The sequence below is a fragment of the Quercus lobata genome, chromosome 6 (assembly GCF_001633185.2).
Source record: "Quercus lobata isolate SW786 chromosome 6, ValleyOak3.0 Primary Assembly, whole genome shotgun sequence".
Taxonomy (NCBI): Eukaryota; Viridiplantae; Streptophyta; class Magnoliopsida; order Fagales; family Fagaceae; genus Quercus; species Quercus lobata.
The window spans coordinates 19,886,689-19,904,028 of NC_044909.1; the positions used below are offsets into that span (position 1 = coordinate 19,886,689).

The 17,340-nt window shown below is 32.7% G+C and overlaps 1 protein-coding gene across 1 annotated transcript; it reads left to right on the plus strand.

Annotated features, from left to right (window-relative positions):
* Positions 1 to 7,698: 7,698 nt before the first annotated feature.
* Positions 7,699 to 17,140, plus strand: LOC115994122 (peroxisomal membrane protein PMP22). Its single transcript, XM_031118153.1, has 7 exons — positions 7,699 to 8,099; positions 8,268 to 8,366; positions 8,706 to 8,807; positions 8,949 to 9,024; positions 11,395 to 11,465; positions 11,552 to 11,637; positions 16,877 to 17,140. The coding sequence occupies exons 1-7, from the start codon at positions 8,028 to 8,030 to the stop codon at positions 16,929 to 16,931; spliced, it is 561 nt and encodes a 186-aa protein (XP_030974013.1). The 5' UTR covers positions 7,699 to 8,027; the 3' UTR covers positions 16,932 to 17,140.
* The last annotated feature ends 200 nt before the right edge of the window (positions 17,141 to 17,340 follow it).

Sequence of the window (17,340 nt, forward strand, 5' to 3'; positions counted from 1 at the left end):
TCTGAAGCACTTGTAGTTTAGTAGTTGCATTTGTACCATAGATAATACGACCTATAGTTTAGGATAGTTTTCATTTTCTGTCATTAGTGTTTACACGTGAGTGGGTTGGTTAGTCACACATGAGAGTGATTGTTATTTTGTTAGTTTAGTTTGTTAGCTCCATATTACTCCTTGGTTGAACCCAATGTTGTATATAAAGGCACAAGCTAAATTAATTCAATACAATTCAGTTTTTCCCAATTCTATTGTTTCTTATATGGTATCAGAGCTCTCTAGAAACTTCCATTTCTAGGGTTTGACAGATTTGGGAATTTTCTTTTCTCATCCACCGTTATTGTCTCTCTTCAAGCTTTCTCAAAATCTTTTCAAGCTCTTCACTTTCCTTTAATGGCTATCACAACTGCAGCTAACACTTCCACCACTGAATCTTCATCTTCTTCACAAGATTCATACAATCTCAATGATCCTTTGTTTTTACATCCTGGAGAAAATTCAGGGGCTGTTCTTACTTCTCAACCTTTAATTGGGGAAGAGAATTATTCTACTTGGGCAAGATCAGTGAGGAATTCTTTGATTGGTAAAAATAAGCTTGGTTTTATAGATGGTTCTATAACCATTTCTTCTCCATTGGTGAATTCACCAATAGCTATTCAAGCTTGGATCTGTGCTGACAATATAGTTGGTACTTAGATCATCAATTCAGTTTCACCAAACCTTCAAGGTAGTATCATCTACAGAGATATTGCATTTGAGATTTGGGCTAATCTTCGAGACATATTCAGTCAAGGAAATGGCACTAAGGTTTTCAATATCCAAAAGCAAATTGCTAAGATTCATCAGGGAGAACAATCACTCACTAATTACTTCACTCAACTTAAAGTCTTGTGGGATCAGCTTCAGAATCTTAGCTCATTTCCTCAATGCACTTGTGGTAAGTGTGTGTGTAATATCAATCAGAGGTTGAAGGATCTTCAAGCCAAAGAAGCCACAATGAAGTTTCTCATGGAAGTCAATGATGTGTTTTCTCAAGTCAGAACACAAATCTTGCTCATGGATCCATTGCCTTCTGTCAATAATGCTCATTCTTTGTTCATCCAAGAGGAAATGCAAAGGCCTGTCACCAATTCTGTTAGGGTTGAATCTACTGTTTTAGTTACCAAGAGCTCAAACAACAATCCTAAAGGGAAGGAAAGACCTTTATGCACTCACTGTGGGAAATTGGGCCACACTATGGAAAAATGTTACAAACTCCATGGCTTTCCACCAAGTTACAAATTCAAGAACAAGAATATAATGGCTCATCAAGTTTCAACTGTTGTAGACCAGTTCCAAGGTCATCACTTGGCTCCAAGTGCTGATCATAATCTTGTTGTCACTACTCAAGCATCTACATTTACACCTAATCAGTACCAACAGCTTCTATCTTTGATTGGAGTTCACTAGGCATCAACAGTTCAAGAACCTCACATGGTTAATGCTGTTTCTTTGCCATCCAATGTAGTTGCAAGTATTGTTTCTTACTCACCACATTCAATCTTTTCTACTAAGGTTGTGAATAGAAAGGCTTTTGGTGTTGAAACTTGGGTTATAAACACTGGTGCTATAGATCACATAGTTTGTTCAATGCATTTATTGAATTCTTTTACTACAATTTCACACACTGTGGTTGGATTGCCTAATGGGGAGGCTACTCTTGTGACTCATGTTGGTACCATTAAGCTTTCCTCACAAATTACCCTAACAAATGTCCTTTGTGGGCCTTCTTTTTCATTCAGCTTGATATCTGTTAGTGCCTTAACTCATTCTTAGCCCTTTTGTCTTGTGTTTCTTTCCATTTAATGCTTTATACATGACCTTATCTGCTGGAACACGATTGGAATGGGCCAAATGCATGATGGACTTTATCTGTTACAAGGATCTAATCTTTCTAAAGCTTCCAAGTCTCTTGATGATTTTCTTCTCAGGCATAAGTTCAGCTCCTTTACTGCCTTTTCTTCTTCTATTTCTCATGCCAACTTGTATTCTCTATGGCATTCTAAATTAGGACATCCATCTGATATGAAACTTCACTCTTTAGGTCATCTTTTTCCCTTCTTGCAAAATTGTTGTACTAAAGATTGCAATGTATGTCCTTTGGCAAAGTAAAAGAGACTACCCTTTCCTTTTGATAATAAAAGAGCTGTTCATTTATTTGATCTTGTTCACATGGATGTTTGGGGGCCATTTTCTATTCCTACTACTGTTGGGTATAGATATTTTCTTACCATTGTAGATGATGCATCAAGGGCTACTTGGGTTTTCCTCTTAAAAGCAAAATCAGAAGTTAGACCTTTGATTGTTTCATGACCTTTGATTGTTTCATTTTTACAATATGGTACATACTCAATTTCAAACTACCATTAAGTCCATCAGAACTGATAATGCTTTAGAGCTTAATATGATTGATTTTTACAATTCTAAGGGCATTATTCATCAACAAAGCTGTGTTTACACTCCACAACAAAATTCAGTTGTGGAGAGAAAACATCAGCATATTTTGGCTACAGCCAGGGCCTTACAAATTCAGTCCCTCTTGTTTTCTGGGGTGATTGTGTCCTCATAGCTATCTATTTGATCAATAAACTTCCTACCCCTTTCTTGCAACATAAGTCCATAAACTAAGCCAATTTATGGCTAAACCAAGAAAACCACAACTTGAGGCAGCACTTAAGGTTCTACAATACTTGAAGAATGAACATGGTAAAGGCATTTTCTTCTTAGCAAGTTCAAAGCTGCATGTGAAGGGTTTCACTGATTTTGACTGGGCTTCATGTCTAGACACCAGAAGGTCTGTTACTGGATATTGTATTCATTGGGGATCCACTGGTTTCATGGAAATCAAAGAAACAATCCACTATTTCTAAATCCTCCGCAAAAGCAAAGTATAGGGCAATGGCTATTTCAACTTGTGAAATTGTTTGGATTCTCTATTTGTTAAAGGATCTTCAAGTTGATCACAATAGAGAAGCATTGCTATTTTGTGATAGCCAGACAGCTCTTCACATAGATTCTAATCCTGTTTTCCATGAACGAATGAAGTATATAGAAATTGACTATCATGTTGTGAGGAATAAGGTGTTGGAGAGAGTTATCAAGCTTATTCATGTTAGAACTCAGTCCCAATTAGTAGATTTGCTCACTAAAGCTCTAAGTCACAAACAGTTTTCAAAGCTTCTATCCAAGATGGGACTTAGCAACATTTATCAACCTACAGTCCATCTTGAGGGGGAGTATCAAGATCAAGGCAGTTTGTGTGAGCAATTAGAATAGAGGAAGCAAGACTCAACATGTGTAGCTGAAGTTCAAGAAGCAATATCTGAAGCACTTGTAGTTTAGTAGTTGCATTTGTACCATAGATAATACGACTTGTAGTTTAAGATAGTTTTCATTTTCTGTCATTAGTGTTTACACGTGAGTGGGTTGGTTAGTCACATGTGAGAGTGGTTGTTATTTTGTTAGTTTAGTTTGTTATCTCTGTTTTACTCCTTGGTTGAACCCAATGTTGTATATAAAGGCACAAGCTAAATTAATTCAATACAATTCAGTTTTTTCCAATTCTATTGTTTCTCATAAAGTCTACCCATGATACAATTTGAACTTGTATATTTCAACCACAATTACATATTCATAAAATGTTTTATTATCATGAAATTCGCCAACCTTAAACCTCACACATATAATTTTGTGCAATGACAATGTAATTTTGTTCTTGTTTGCCACTTTGACCTTTGCCGTTTTTCATAGCATGTTGTCGGCAAGGGTGCTTGTACTTGTTGATGGGGGTCCAATGTCATTGGGTTCTCTCCTAGATCTATAGAAGGAAACTACGAGCAAAATTTGGATTACTAGCTGAGCCTTGTGATGATTGTTGTGTACATTTTTGTTGTGAATCTTGTGCCCTTTGCCAGGAGCATGCTGAGCTCAAAAATAGAGGCATGGATCCATCCAAAGGTTTACACTAACCCAAGTTAAATTATTATGATTAATGTTAGTGGAATACTATAAATTTCACCAGAATATTGCAAACAAAACTATTTCTACACCCAATTTCAAAATTTGTTGAATTATGTGAGAGTGAGTGGTCAACAAAAAATGGTGGATTCATATCAGTACTAGGTAGAAAATATCTGCCACTCACAATCGCATAATTTAGCAAGTTATTATAAAATTGGGTAAGTATTTGAGTGTATGCCTAGATTTAACCTAAATTTTTTAACTTAAGAGTTACAAATTTCTTAAAAACTTTTAAACATAAAATAAATAAATAATTATGATTATGAATTTTTTTATTATGATTTATGAATTTTTTTTATTATGTTGTTGTTGTATTGTTAATCATATTCATATTCATTATCATATCGATTTATATTATTTTATAACAAAATTGATAATATATTTAGTATATATTTAGTTGTTTATTATTATTAGGAAAATGTTAACAAACACTTCCATTTAAGGATGCTTTATTGTAGGGTTCTTCTAATAAAAAAAATTGGTATAAATTAATTAAATGATTAAAAATAATACTAAAATAACAAGTGAAATTCAAAAAATTGGCTTTATTAACACTACAACCTATTGTAAGATTGACTTTATTGATATAAAGTTGTAAAGTTGTTTCTTAACAGCTACCCATCTTCTTCTTCTTCTTATTATTATTATTATTAATCTAACGTTGCTTTTGATGTACTAGGTTGGACTGGCCCACCAGAAGTTGAATCCATGATTAGATGAACTCGCTGAAGCTTCATTTGATTCTTGGGTTTTGTTTTTGATAAATAAAAATATAGTTACTATAGAGAGGGGCCCCAACCGGGTTTCGAACCGGTGACTTCTTGATGTCAAATGCTCAACCAGTGAGCTATGGACCCTACTGTTATTTTTTTTTTTCCTTTTAATATTATGTTTTTTAAATTGAAAGTGTCAATGTAAATTATTATGTTTTTTTCCTTTTTGAATTGAGAGTTTAGTTTACCATTATGAAAGAAGAATTTGATTGTTTATAGGAATATTAGTGTTAAGATTTTACTTTCCTGAACAAATACACACTTGTAACGTATTTATTAAGCCCCTGTAGCATTTGTATTGGGGGAGGCATATACTCCCTCCGTCTCACTTTATTTGTCCTGTTTGAAAAGTCAAATTTTTTAAGGAAACATCATTTATTATCTTGTTTACTTTTTAAAAATGTATAAGTTTCCAAAACTACCCTTAAATAAATTTATCAAAATATTGAGTTAGTAAATTAATAGGGATATAATAGGAATATTAGTAAATTAATGAATTTTATTTTTAGAAACAGGACAAAATTTTGGGACATCCTAAAATAGAATAGAGGACAAACAAAGTGGGACGGAGGGAGTAGTTAAAATGCTAAATTTAGCAACTAGATATAATAAAAGTGGCACAAAAAGCTAGTGTATTGGTGGAGCTATAGCCATATCATTTGGCTATTGCGCTACAAGGCATAGCCAAATATGGTTGTGCACTGTATATAAAATATATATATTTATGTATTTTATTAAAAAATATATTATTTTATTGTATTAGTGGTGGTGGTGGTTGTTGTTTGTTGTAGTAAATATATTATTTTATTATGTTGAATGCTAAAATAAAACTACTGATGTTGGGTGTTTTGTAAAGTAGTATGGTAAAATAAATAAAGTAGCTTTTGTGATGTTAAATTGCTAAATTTTTGCCTCCACTAATGTGAATGCTCTTATAACAAAAAAAAAAAAAATGAATGAGTTGGGTACCATGAAGCCCCGATGGTGGGGAGTAGGATCCTCTCATTTTCAAGTGTAAAAACAAATAATAAGGAAAATTAAAAAGCATGGACAAAAGCTAAAATTTGAAAATTAAAGACATAAATTTAAAGGGTGAATAAAAACTAAATTGTAAGTGAAAGCTCATAAATGTGTTGAAAACACAAAAGCTGTTTAGACCCCCAAATTAAAGTTACGGCACGATTGATTTTACTTTAACTTATACTAAGTGTGAAATAGAGTAAATGTGAGTGGATAAACACATAAACTACTCTAACCCATATTCATTATAACACAGCAGTAAACTGAAAGGTAAAAGAGTAGGGAAGAAGAATGCAAACACAAGATAACACGCCAATGTGTTCTCGAAAAGGAAACCAAAAAATTCAGCGAAAAACCTCTCTGCCACTCTCCAAGTGGTAATCGATCCACTAGACAATCAGTTGGGACACACAAATAGCAAAAGACCCTCCAAACCTAATCTACCTAATGCACTTAAGCCCTCCAAACTCCTACTCCAACAAAACTTCTTGAAATCATGTCTTGTTTAGCTTTCCGAATCCCGCAATATGCCCAATTACATCTGCCAAAGCCTGGCTTCTTCCAATGCTTCCCAGCATCACCAAAACCTTACTTGACACTCTGAAACTATCTAAAAAAAACAAAAGTATGTATAATTTTTTTTTTTTGTGTAAATATGAAATTTGATCATTATGATAGTTATTAATATATATTTATTATGATTGTGATCGTATATATGGAACAATATTTTTTTTTTTTGAGAAAGTATGGAACAATATATTCTTGTATTATATTAGACACTTATTATAATTGTGCTTATATATGAAATTATATATTCTACTATGATTCTAATATAGGATTTAAGTATAAATATAGTTTAAATTCAATTACAAATATACACATTAGATTAATAACGTGTAAAATTATAAAACTTCAAAAGCTTATAGCACAAAACTTAAACCTTTTTTTTAGGAAATAACTATATATATTTAGAAAACTTAACTATTTTTTATATAATTATAGAAATCCGTCAAAAGTGCCCCCAACATCTAATTGAAACTTAGATTATGTGTTTTTTTTTTTAATAATATTATTATTTATGCAAAAAAAAAAAAAAATGTTTTAGACTTTATCTATCTATATTATATATAAAAGGATTCACATTCTTCAACTAAACTTTTATGTAATTCAAAAATACATTCATTAATGAAGGGTAACTTTATTTAGAAATAGGGTTATAAATGTCAAATAACAAATTTCATTTTTAATTTAAAAAAAGAACTCCTAAAATTTAGGATTTTTTTCCCTTCACGTTCAAAAAAGAAATTACTAATTATCTCTAAAGTTTATCATTTTTATTTGTTTAAAAAATAAAAATAAAAATTTCTAAATTAAAATAGATGCAAATTATTAATTTTTATCTTAAAAAAAATTATAAAAGAGCCTTTAAGCACACGCAATATGTGTGCTTAAAGGTTAATACTATATATAAGAGGATTTTTCTTTTTCAACTAAACTTTTATGTAATTCAAAAATATCCTCATTAATGAAGGGTAATTTTATTTAAAAATAGGATCATAAATATCAAATAACAAATTTCATTTTAAATTCAAAATGACAGTTACTACTTATCTCTAAGGTTTATCCTTTTTATTTGTTTGAAAAATAAAAATATATGTATTTCTAAATTATAATAAATATAAATTATTAACTTTTACCCCAAAAAAAATAGAAAATTCTCTAACCACCCGCTAACAGCGTGCTTGGATGCTAGTAGGTTATAATTATGCAGGACCACGTGAGGCAAAACATTTCTTTTTATAAACCTGCGTTTGTAAGACGACGTGAATCATATATTAATATAAGACAATGACAAAGTGGTTGGGTTTGAAGTTTGAAGTCTGAACCTTTGGTCTTCGTCTTCCACCATTGCTTTTCTATTCTATTCTATTCTTGGGTTGAGGTTGAATAATAATCTTCCTCTTCAAAGCTGTCTTCACTTCGCCACCTAACATTACTATGAATTGAAGGACATTGTTTAGGATTAGGACAATACTATCCCACTATTTTTAGTGTCCTTCAATTCATATCTATCCAATCCCATTTCCTTTTATTAATTCACTCTCTCTCTCTCTCTCTCTCTCTCTCTCTCTCTCCTAATACCAAAACCCAGATAGATAGAGTTGACGTTGATAAAACACCATGTCTGACATTGTCACCGTCGCTTGGAAGAAATATCTTCTGCAGCTTCAACATCATCCTCTCAGAACCAAGGTTTCTTTTATTTTTCATTCAAATCCATCTCTTTTTTTTTATCTTTTTTTTTATCGCATGATATAACACTTTTGTATTTGCTTTTTGTTATTGTTGTGGTTGTTGTTGTTGTTTTTTTTTTTTTTTTTGCATTATTATAAAATTTGCTTTAAATTGTTCTGTTATTAGGCAATTACAGCTGGGGTTTTAGCTGGATGTAGTGATGCAGTTGCTCAAAAGATTGCTGGGGTCAATAAGCTTCAATTGAAAAGATCACTTCTTCTCATGGTATGCCGACCTTTTGATTCTATTGCCTTTGCTTTGTTTTCTTCTGATGCTAAGCTGTTAATCAAAGTCAAACTTTTAAGTGTTGGCCTTTTAGTGATGTTTTTATGTTGTTTTCTTTTCCATGAATTGGTTAAATCTGGTGACTGTGCAAATAGTTGTGTTAAGCTATTGTTGGAGAGTACAAAGAAAAAGATTTTATTATTTTGTCACCTTTTGTCAGCAGCCAAACTCAAATTATTTGATTTTTTATTGGCCATAAACTGTTTAGTAGTGAGTTGTTGACTTGTTGTTTCATGGTATTTTTTTTTCTTTGCTAAAAAAAAATAAAATGCTTTGCAGATCTATGGATTTGCATATTCAGGACCTTTTGGGCATTTTCTCCACAAATTGATGGAACAAATTTTCAAAGGGAAGAAGGGCAACGAAACTGTTGCCAAGAAGGTAATTCTTTTGCTTCAGTTCATGTTCTTTGTTAGTCTATTTCAACCAAGTTTGAGGTTATTGAAATGGATCTTTTGTACTAGTCTAGCCTGTATGAAATATTTTGATAATGGATTGATGAATGAAGTCTTCTATAATTAGGTAATACTAGAACAGTTAACAACTTCTCCTTGGAACAACTTTTTCTTCTTGCTGTACTATGGCTTGGTAGTTGAAGGTACGTGCGACAATCATGCCATCTCCTCACATGTTCTGTGTTCCATTTCATGATTGCATCCATTATTTGGAATCTGTTAACTTCAATTTGGGTTGTGCCTTACTTTGTTAAGCTCTGTTTTGGCTTCTTTATTTTGCAATTATACTTTCTTGGTTTCATAATTCATTTTTGCAGTAATTAGTTTACAATTTGTTGTAAACTTGTAATGTTGTTCTTGCTGCTGCTGTACTTGTAATGGGTCTGTCTTTGCGTTTCTGAAAAGAGAAAGAACAGTGCTACATTCCAAAGAGTGCTGATTGAATATATATATATATATATATATATATATATTTCTTTGGTTTTGATCCAATGAATTAGAGGAGATTTCTTCCCCCATCAAATTTTCCTTAGCCTTTTGTTTTGATACCATGATAAATTATTAATTATTCCAAAAAATCAAGATGTTAGGAAATTTTGATTTTAATCACTTAATCATTGTTTTAACAGTATATAATATCTGGCAGTAGCAAAGCTAAGTTTTAGTTCAGAGTGTCAAGACTAAGAGACAAATTTGAAAACAAAATTGACTCTAAAATGCTAATTAATATGAGTAATAAAATAAATAATTAAACAAAGTTTTAATTGTTAAACAAAATATAACAGAAATATAAATTATACTTTAATTTTTCTGGCCTAGTGTCAATTAAAAGATATATATGATATATCAATCAACAAATAACATACAAGAGTAATCTAAATTTAACAGTTAATTCGATTAATTAAGATTAAATTAAGAAAATAAATCAATGTGCAAGCCTTTAGAGTTTTAGTATATATGCTGAATTTTTTTCGAAATTCTACATGTTTTTTTTTTATATATTTAATTTAAGAAATTGTACAATGCCAAATATTTCTTCTTTCTACCCTAACTTTTGTCCCCAATTATCACAATTCTGAATAAATAAACAAAAAAGCTCTAAATATGATGTTGCAGTACTGTAAAACTAATTTAAAAGGAAGAAATAAGAAATTGAAAGGAAAAAAAAAAATGAGATACCTACCTTGAAAATTTGCAATTCAACCATACTGTATACTACCTTGTTTTCATAAGAAGAAAAATGGATTCCCCACTACAAATGGAAGAAGTGGAACTTCTATTAAAAAAATTTGTGAAAGAGAATTAAAAGTGTAAAGGGAATCTTTTTTTTAGGCTGTAGATGGGTCTTTTTTTTTATTTTAAATGTTTTCTGGTCTCTAAAATATTAAAAAAGAAAAAGAAAAATGCAACAGAACCATTTGTTAGGCTTGGTTGGGGAAGAGAGACAATATGCGAATTTCTAGACCTCACAACATATAAATTTCGAGAGCTGTTGGTTTTCATCTAGGATGTGATGTCCCAGATTATGTGGATTGGATGTGTGTGTTTTGCACATTCGTATGTTGAGTCCCACATTGGACATTTACTAGGTCAAATTGGGTTATATACATGATTACAATGAGTGCTAATTGATGTAGCTTGACTAGTTCTTTTAGAGAATAGCATAGATGTGACTAGTGTTTTCTAGAGTCCATCTGGGGAAGGCGGAATCAAACTATAAAATTCTTTGTTGGAAACACCATGAGGTGCCAATTAACCAAAGTTCATTGGTGGAACAAAGTCTTTTAATTGAAAGTTCTCACGGCTAGGAATTCAACCTTATGTACCTTTATAAAGGCATGAGTCCTCTGGTTACTACTAAATGCTTCTCTTTGGTATATGATTTCATATTTATTGTATTCATCTATGTACCAGAAAGGAACTTGAAAGGGTTAAAAAATGTGTGTTCTAACGTAGTGGTATTATATCCTTGTGGTTACTTGTTGAGAGAGAGAGAAAGAGAGAGAAAGAGAAGGGATAATAATAGCCTGAAAGCACTTCTGCAGTCAAACATAGGAAGACAGGCATCTTGTTAGCCATAAGCTTAGAAGAGATAAATTCTCAATGCAAGGTTGATTGGAGTGCTAATAACATATGCAGTACACCAGAACTGTCATGCACTGCTCCAACCCTCAATCCTCCATCATGGAACCCCTAAAATCCATGCCTAGGACTAACTGGGACACAGACGCGCGCACAGTTGCATCTTTCCTGTTGCCTGTTCTTTTGTAGCATTTAATCCTTGGCCATTTCACTCTATAACTTTTGTTAAAAATACTTATCCATATAATAATTATAATAATAAAAATTTTTGTCAAAAATAGACCCTGAGAAAACTTGACATTTCATGAGATATGCTTATACCTCAGAAGGCCGAGTCAATAAACACCATCTAAAACTTGGAAGGACAAATTGCTTTGTTTATACAATTTTTTATATTATTTAGAAAGTAAAGCTATAGTCTGTTATTGCAGGAAGACCATGGGCTTTAGTGAAGAATAAAGTTAGAAAGGACTACCCCACTATTCAGTTGACTGCATGGAAGGTATTGGTGAACCATCTTTTGTTGTTTGACATGCAAGCCAATTCATAAATTGGCAGCACTAACACTCTGATTTATGTGACTTGCAGTTTTGGCCTATAATTGGTTGGATTAATTACCAGTACATGCCTGTGCAATTCCGTGTTATATTTCACAGCTTTGTTGGCTCATGCTGGTGCGATCCTACATCCTCTAACTTTGCCTGCTTTTATTTACCTTACATTATTCGTCTGTGTTATTTACCTTATGTGAGTAGTTAACATATTTATTTTATTAAATACGAATTAAAAAATTGAACTCCACAAGGAAGCAACAGTTTGGCACAAGATACATCGTCTTCAAAAGCATCTTAATTCTGGACCCCAAAAGTTATGGAATGGACTAAACAAGAAACCCTATAGATTAAGTGTGCGTTTGCATGCAACATTTTCAGCATTGCATTTGTCTTTGCATTTTTGGCTGAGTCCCGTGACACTATTCATGACCCAGCTAAAAACACACATACCCATACATTTCTGGGTTTTACAGTACTATTTATACTTTTAAAAATTATTTTACTATAGTATTTTCAGTAATAAGTTTTCAGTTTTCAACAAATAAGAGTTATCCAAACACACCTTAAGCGAATATCTCATAAAAATACTTACAATTCCATGAAGGAATACCACTTGCAATTACCATGTTGAACATGTTGTACAAAACTATAATTCAGAATATAGAGAAACTAGTAAGTTAAAAGGAGTTTAGCAAAAAATAAATAAATAAATAAAAGTAAGATAAAAGGATGAAAGAAGTTTGTAATTGTCAATTGATAGAAAATCTTGAAGCTCCATTGTTAGTAGTTGAGATGATTAAATGTCTTATGTTTCTCCACTCTAACCATGAAGATCACTATACTAAAATTGTTGTAGATAACTGTAATTCAGAATATGGAGAAACAAGTGTAGAAAGGATGGAAGAAGTTTGTAATGGGATATAAGGATTTGTTAGGCAAGGCATTTCCGGGAAGCTACCTTTAGGATAGTGATTTCCTCACTTAGATGCAGATGGTCTCAGGGAAGTCCTAACCCCAAGATAGAATTCTAGCACTCGAGAATAATTAAGATTTCCCCTTAATGTTCTTTCAATCAGAACCCAACACAAAAGACAAAGGAAATAAATATATCAAGAAGAAAGTAAGATATAGGAAGATTATAGAAACAGAGGACAAGAAATTAGGTGTTTTATATTTTGGTTTTTTCATTCTCATGAACAAAAACAGAGGACAAGATAGCAGCTTTTTATATTCTAGTTTTTTCACTCATACACAACAACATGTAGCCTAGAAATAGGCCTGATACTATAACTTTGACCCTTTTCAAAAAGGTTGTAAGTTTGGTCTTTTAAAAGTTATTGCCCATTGGCTAAAGCTTCACTGTATGAACGGTACCAAGATGAACTTTTTGGTGTTAAATAAGTTAAAAGAAATGATGAAATAATTTTGATCAATCTCATTACATTGAGAAAGCGTTAAGAAAATTTAATTATTTTAATGGTGAACCTAGTAAGACACCAATTGATTCACATTGCAAGCTGATACCTAATAATGATGCACTTCTTAATCAAGAAGAGTATGCTAAATGATTAGTAGCTTAATGTAAGAAATTATTTTATACTAGACATGGTACAGCACGTGTTGTTGGCGTATTAAGTTGATTCACTAGTGACCCTAGTATTGGGGATGGGAAAGAAATTAATATTCTGAGATATTTAAAACATACTATGCATCATGTTTTGAATTATAAATGTACTTGTTTTTTGCTATTCATAATACAAGGAATAAGAGGATGTCTAGTAATTGCAAACATATTACTATGATAGAGTCACAAAAGAAATCTTGTGAAAAAAAGGTAAATCAGTGAACGAATATCAACCAACTGATCATATGTTAACAAACCCCCTTACTAAACCCTTTTTCTGGTGGGAAAATTAGTGAAACCATGAGAGATATGGAACTGTTAGACAGTCTTGATCAAAACATGCTCTCACACTGATGTCAATTAAGTGTAACTTTGTAAACTGAAAATCATGTGCATAAAAGTTCAAGGCAATTTAATCAAAAATTATCCAAGAAATATGAACATGAAAGTTTCATTTCCAGTATATTGCATATTTAAGGAATAGTTTAGTTAAGTCTAATCCTATTCCTACTAAACTCTCATATCTAACTAATGCACTGTAATTCCATAATGAGAAAAGTTGGACATTATCCTTGACAGAGCTCATAGCTTTTAATGTGGAGTAATAAAGTGGTTATGGATGCTCTTGATGATTTTGCCTTTGCAAGTATGAACCCTTATATACTATGAACATTTATTCTTTGAATTCTCAAACTTAAGATCAATTTTTAATCCTCAAGTGAATCCACAACCTTAAGATTAAGGTTTACTCCTCTTAATACTTTAGGTTCATTGAATGATATTCAACCCAAGGTTCAAGGTGTAGTCCACCTATTGGGATGCGTTATATAATACCTGATTTTGTTATTATTTGATATGTATATAACCGATGTATAATACATTCAATTTTTTAATTTTCAACAATAAGATCAAGGTTTGATCCTCTTTTAACACTTGAGGTTCATTGAATTATTTTCAATTCAAGGTTCAAGTCATAGTCCACCAATAGGTATGCATTATATAATGCCTGATGTTATATATTTATGTTATGTTATGTTATTATTTGAAAATAGGTGGGTGATTGTCATTTTTGTATGATGTTAAATAATATTCAACTATGCATAATGGTGTAAAACTGAAGAAAGTTGAAATGATGGTGCAAGAAATAACCATTATAAACGGTTACATCTTGGCACCTTTGATATTGTGACTAGCCAACAGCCATTAAGTTTTAAAAGAGTAAACTTGCAACATTTCCAAAAATGCGCAAAGTTAGGGTCTCTGAACTATTTATAGACCATATGTATGATTGTTCATGAGATTGAGAAACTAGAAGATAAAAACCTACTTTCTTGTCCTTTGCTTCATACCAATTTTATACCAATTTATATATGATTTTCTTTGTTTTTGGATTGAGTTCTGATTGAGAGAACATTAAGGAGTGCAGTGTAAACTGTTCCTAAGGCATGTTATCCTCGGATTAGGATTTTCTTGACACCATCTCCATCTAAGTGGGGAAATCACCATCCTAAAGATAGCTTTCTGTTAGTGCTTTGCCTAACAAATCCTTTTTTTCAATAAAAAACTTCTTTCATCCTTTTACGCTAGTTTCTCCATTTTCTTAATTATAGTTATCTACAACAGAATTTTGCTATTTATGGTTTGAATACCAGTTGTTGAGCATTAGCATTGGGAAATTCCAATTCTACTCTATTTTACCATTTCAAAAAGCCACTAGCTTTATCATTATACCATACCATTTTACAATACCTCCAGCATCCCAAAACTCTATTTTTATTAAAATATTATTTTTTAATCTTTCTTTATTATTTCTTTCCAACCGTCGTTTTTTTTCAGACTTGGTTTTCCTGGGCTTTCCAACAGTCATTTTTTTTCCTCTCTTTCTCCCTCAACCTCTAGCACCGGTTCAACACACAAAGCCACACACACACAGACCCATGATACACCGATCAACCTATCCAAACCCATCACCACACACACAGAGCCACACACACACACAAACACAAACCATCAAACCTTCAACAGAGCCACACACACAAACCATCAAAATAGTAGGAGCCAACAACGGCCACCACACCCACCACCCAAGCCACCGATCAGCAAACCCACGCTGCGGATTTGAAACCCAAGCCGTCGAAAATACCCAAAAAAAGGCCGATGATCAACCCAGAAAAACGTCGAAAATACCCCAAAATACCCAAGCCACCGATCAGAAACCCACGCCGCCGATTTGAAACCCAGGCCGTCAAAAATACCCAGCAAAACCAAAACCAAACCAAAACTAAAGCAACGCCACCGGAGCAAACTCATTCAAAAAAAATCATTACCGGAGCCACCATTGGACTACCGATGATCAACCCAATCGATTCACCCACCGATCAACAGATCCACCATTTCAAACCCACCAATGATCCAAACCCACCATTAACCGATCCCAGCCCACCGATCCAAACCCAGCTCGCTGATCCACGTTAATCCAACTTCCAAAATCCAAAACCCAACACCGGTGAGAGACAAAGAGAGAAAGTGAGAGTCAAAATGAGGGAGGGAGAGAATAAAATATTGTTTTTGGTTTTACAATTGTGCTATAGTGCAATTCTATCTTTAGAATTGCACTGTAGCAATATTGCAAAAAAATTTGCAATACTTGAGTTTAGAATTCTCTGATGCAGTGACATTTGGGGCTGCAAATGCCAAATTCTCCTTACATTTGGCATTAGCATTCCCAATGCTAATGCTCCTAGATAAAGTACTTCATTGGTAGAACTCGCTGCTCTAAATAAGGGGATATTCCTGCCAAGGGGCAAGATCATGAATTCGCGGCTCTAAATAAGGCTGAGTACCTCCTCACCTTCTGGACCAAACTCTTATTTTCTCTTGCCTGAAGTATAGATGGAGAAACAGGGCAATTGTAGTCTACTATAAATTTGTTAATGCAATAGTGGTTGAAGCTACTTGAAATCATGAATTCTCTAATCTACGTCTTAACAATTCAAATTGAGAATTTGTGTCAATAGATTATAGAATGCGTATGAGATTTCTGTAAGGTCACATCCACGATGAGAGACATTTTTGACAGACTTAGGCAAGCCTGGTGCTCAGCTAAATTAATGGGAGTAGCAAGTTGTGTAATAATGTATTCTATCATTTGCAAACGTACAAATTTTTAAACTTCAAACCTTTTTTTATTCATATTTTTTGTGAGAAAAAGAATAGACTATTTTGGATATAGCTCTACATTTAAGGAGTAACCGATGTAAAACTTAATCATTTCTATTATATAAGTACTGCTTGCTTGTATAAGGCATCTTGTGTGTGTCTGTTTATTAAACGAAGTGCCTAAACATTCATGCATTTATTTTAATTTTCCTAAATCTGAGTAAAATGGTTGGAACAAGAATTATGTTACATTTGGATTATGTTGGCAGATCTATATCAAACATTAAAAACCTGCTATATGCCAGTCACATTCTTCTCACCTCACATCTCCTCTCCCCTCATCTCCCTCAATTCCAAACATACCCTTAGATACCATTGGCATGACCAAAATGTGATATAAATGTTAATGGTGTTTTCTCTTAGTTGACCTTGATTAATTTGGTAGCATCACTTATTCAACTTTACATTCATGCATGTAACAGCATTCTAGTATATTTTTGCAGTCTAATGAATATAATGTGTTCAGTGTGAATTATTTAGTACTGATGCACTCTTGTTCTGATTTGCTAACTTCAGGTCTATCTTCCTGAATCTGAAAGCACGTTCTGTTGCAACAATTAAGAAGGACTAGAACGGAGAAACTTCTTTTTTTTTTTCTTTTTCTTCGTTTTCTTCCCGAAATGCTTCCCTGAATTACTTTTCCATGGTATAATTTGCTTGTTTGTGCTAGTAGTATTGAAGTTCCCATTTGTGCTTGAATACCATCTGAACTTTTGTGATGAGTAGTACAATACTGGGTTGATTGCCTTTTTAAGAATACCACATTGCGTAATCATAACAGATTGAGCTCTGCATTTCAACATCTGCAGTAAAGCCAATGAACGCATTTTCTTTTGCCTTGGCTCACCTGGCATTGGCTTAGGCTTGAATGTCTCATTGCATACCACAAAGAGATGGAGTATAATTTACAGAATAATAGTTTTTCTCTCAAATCTAACCTCAGTTGCAATTTAGATTCCCATTAAATCAATAGTCGAAAA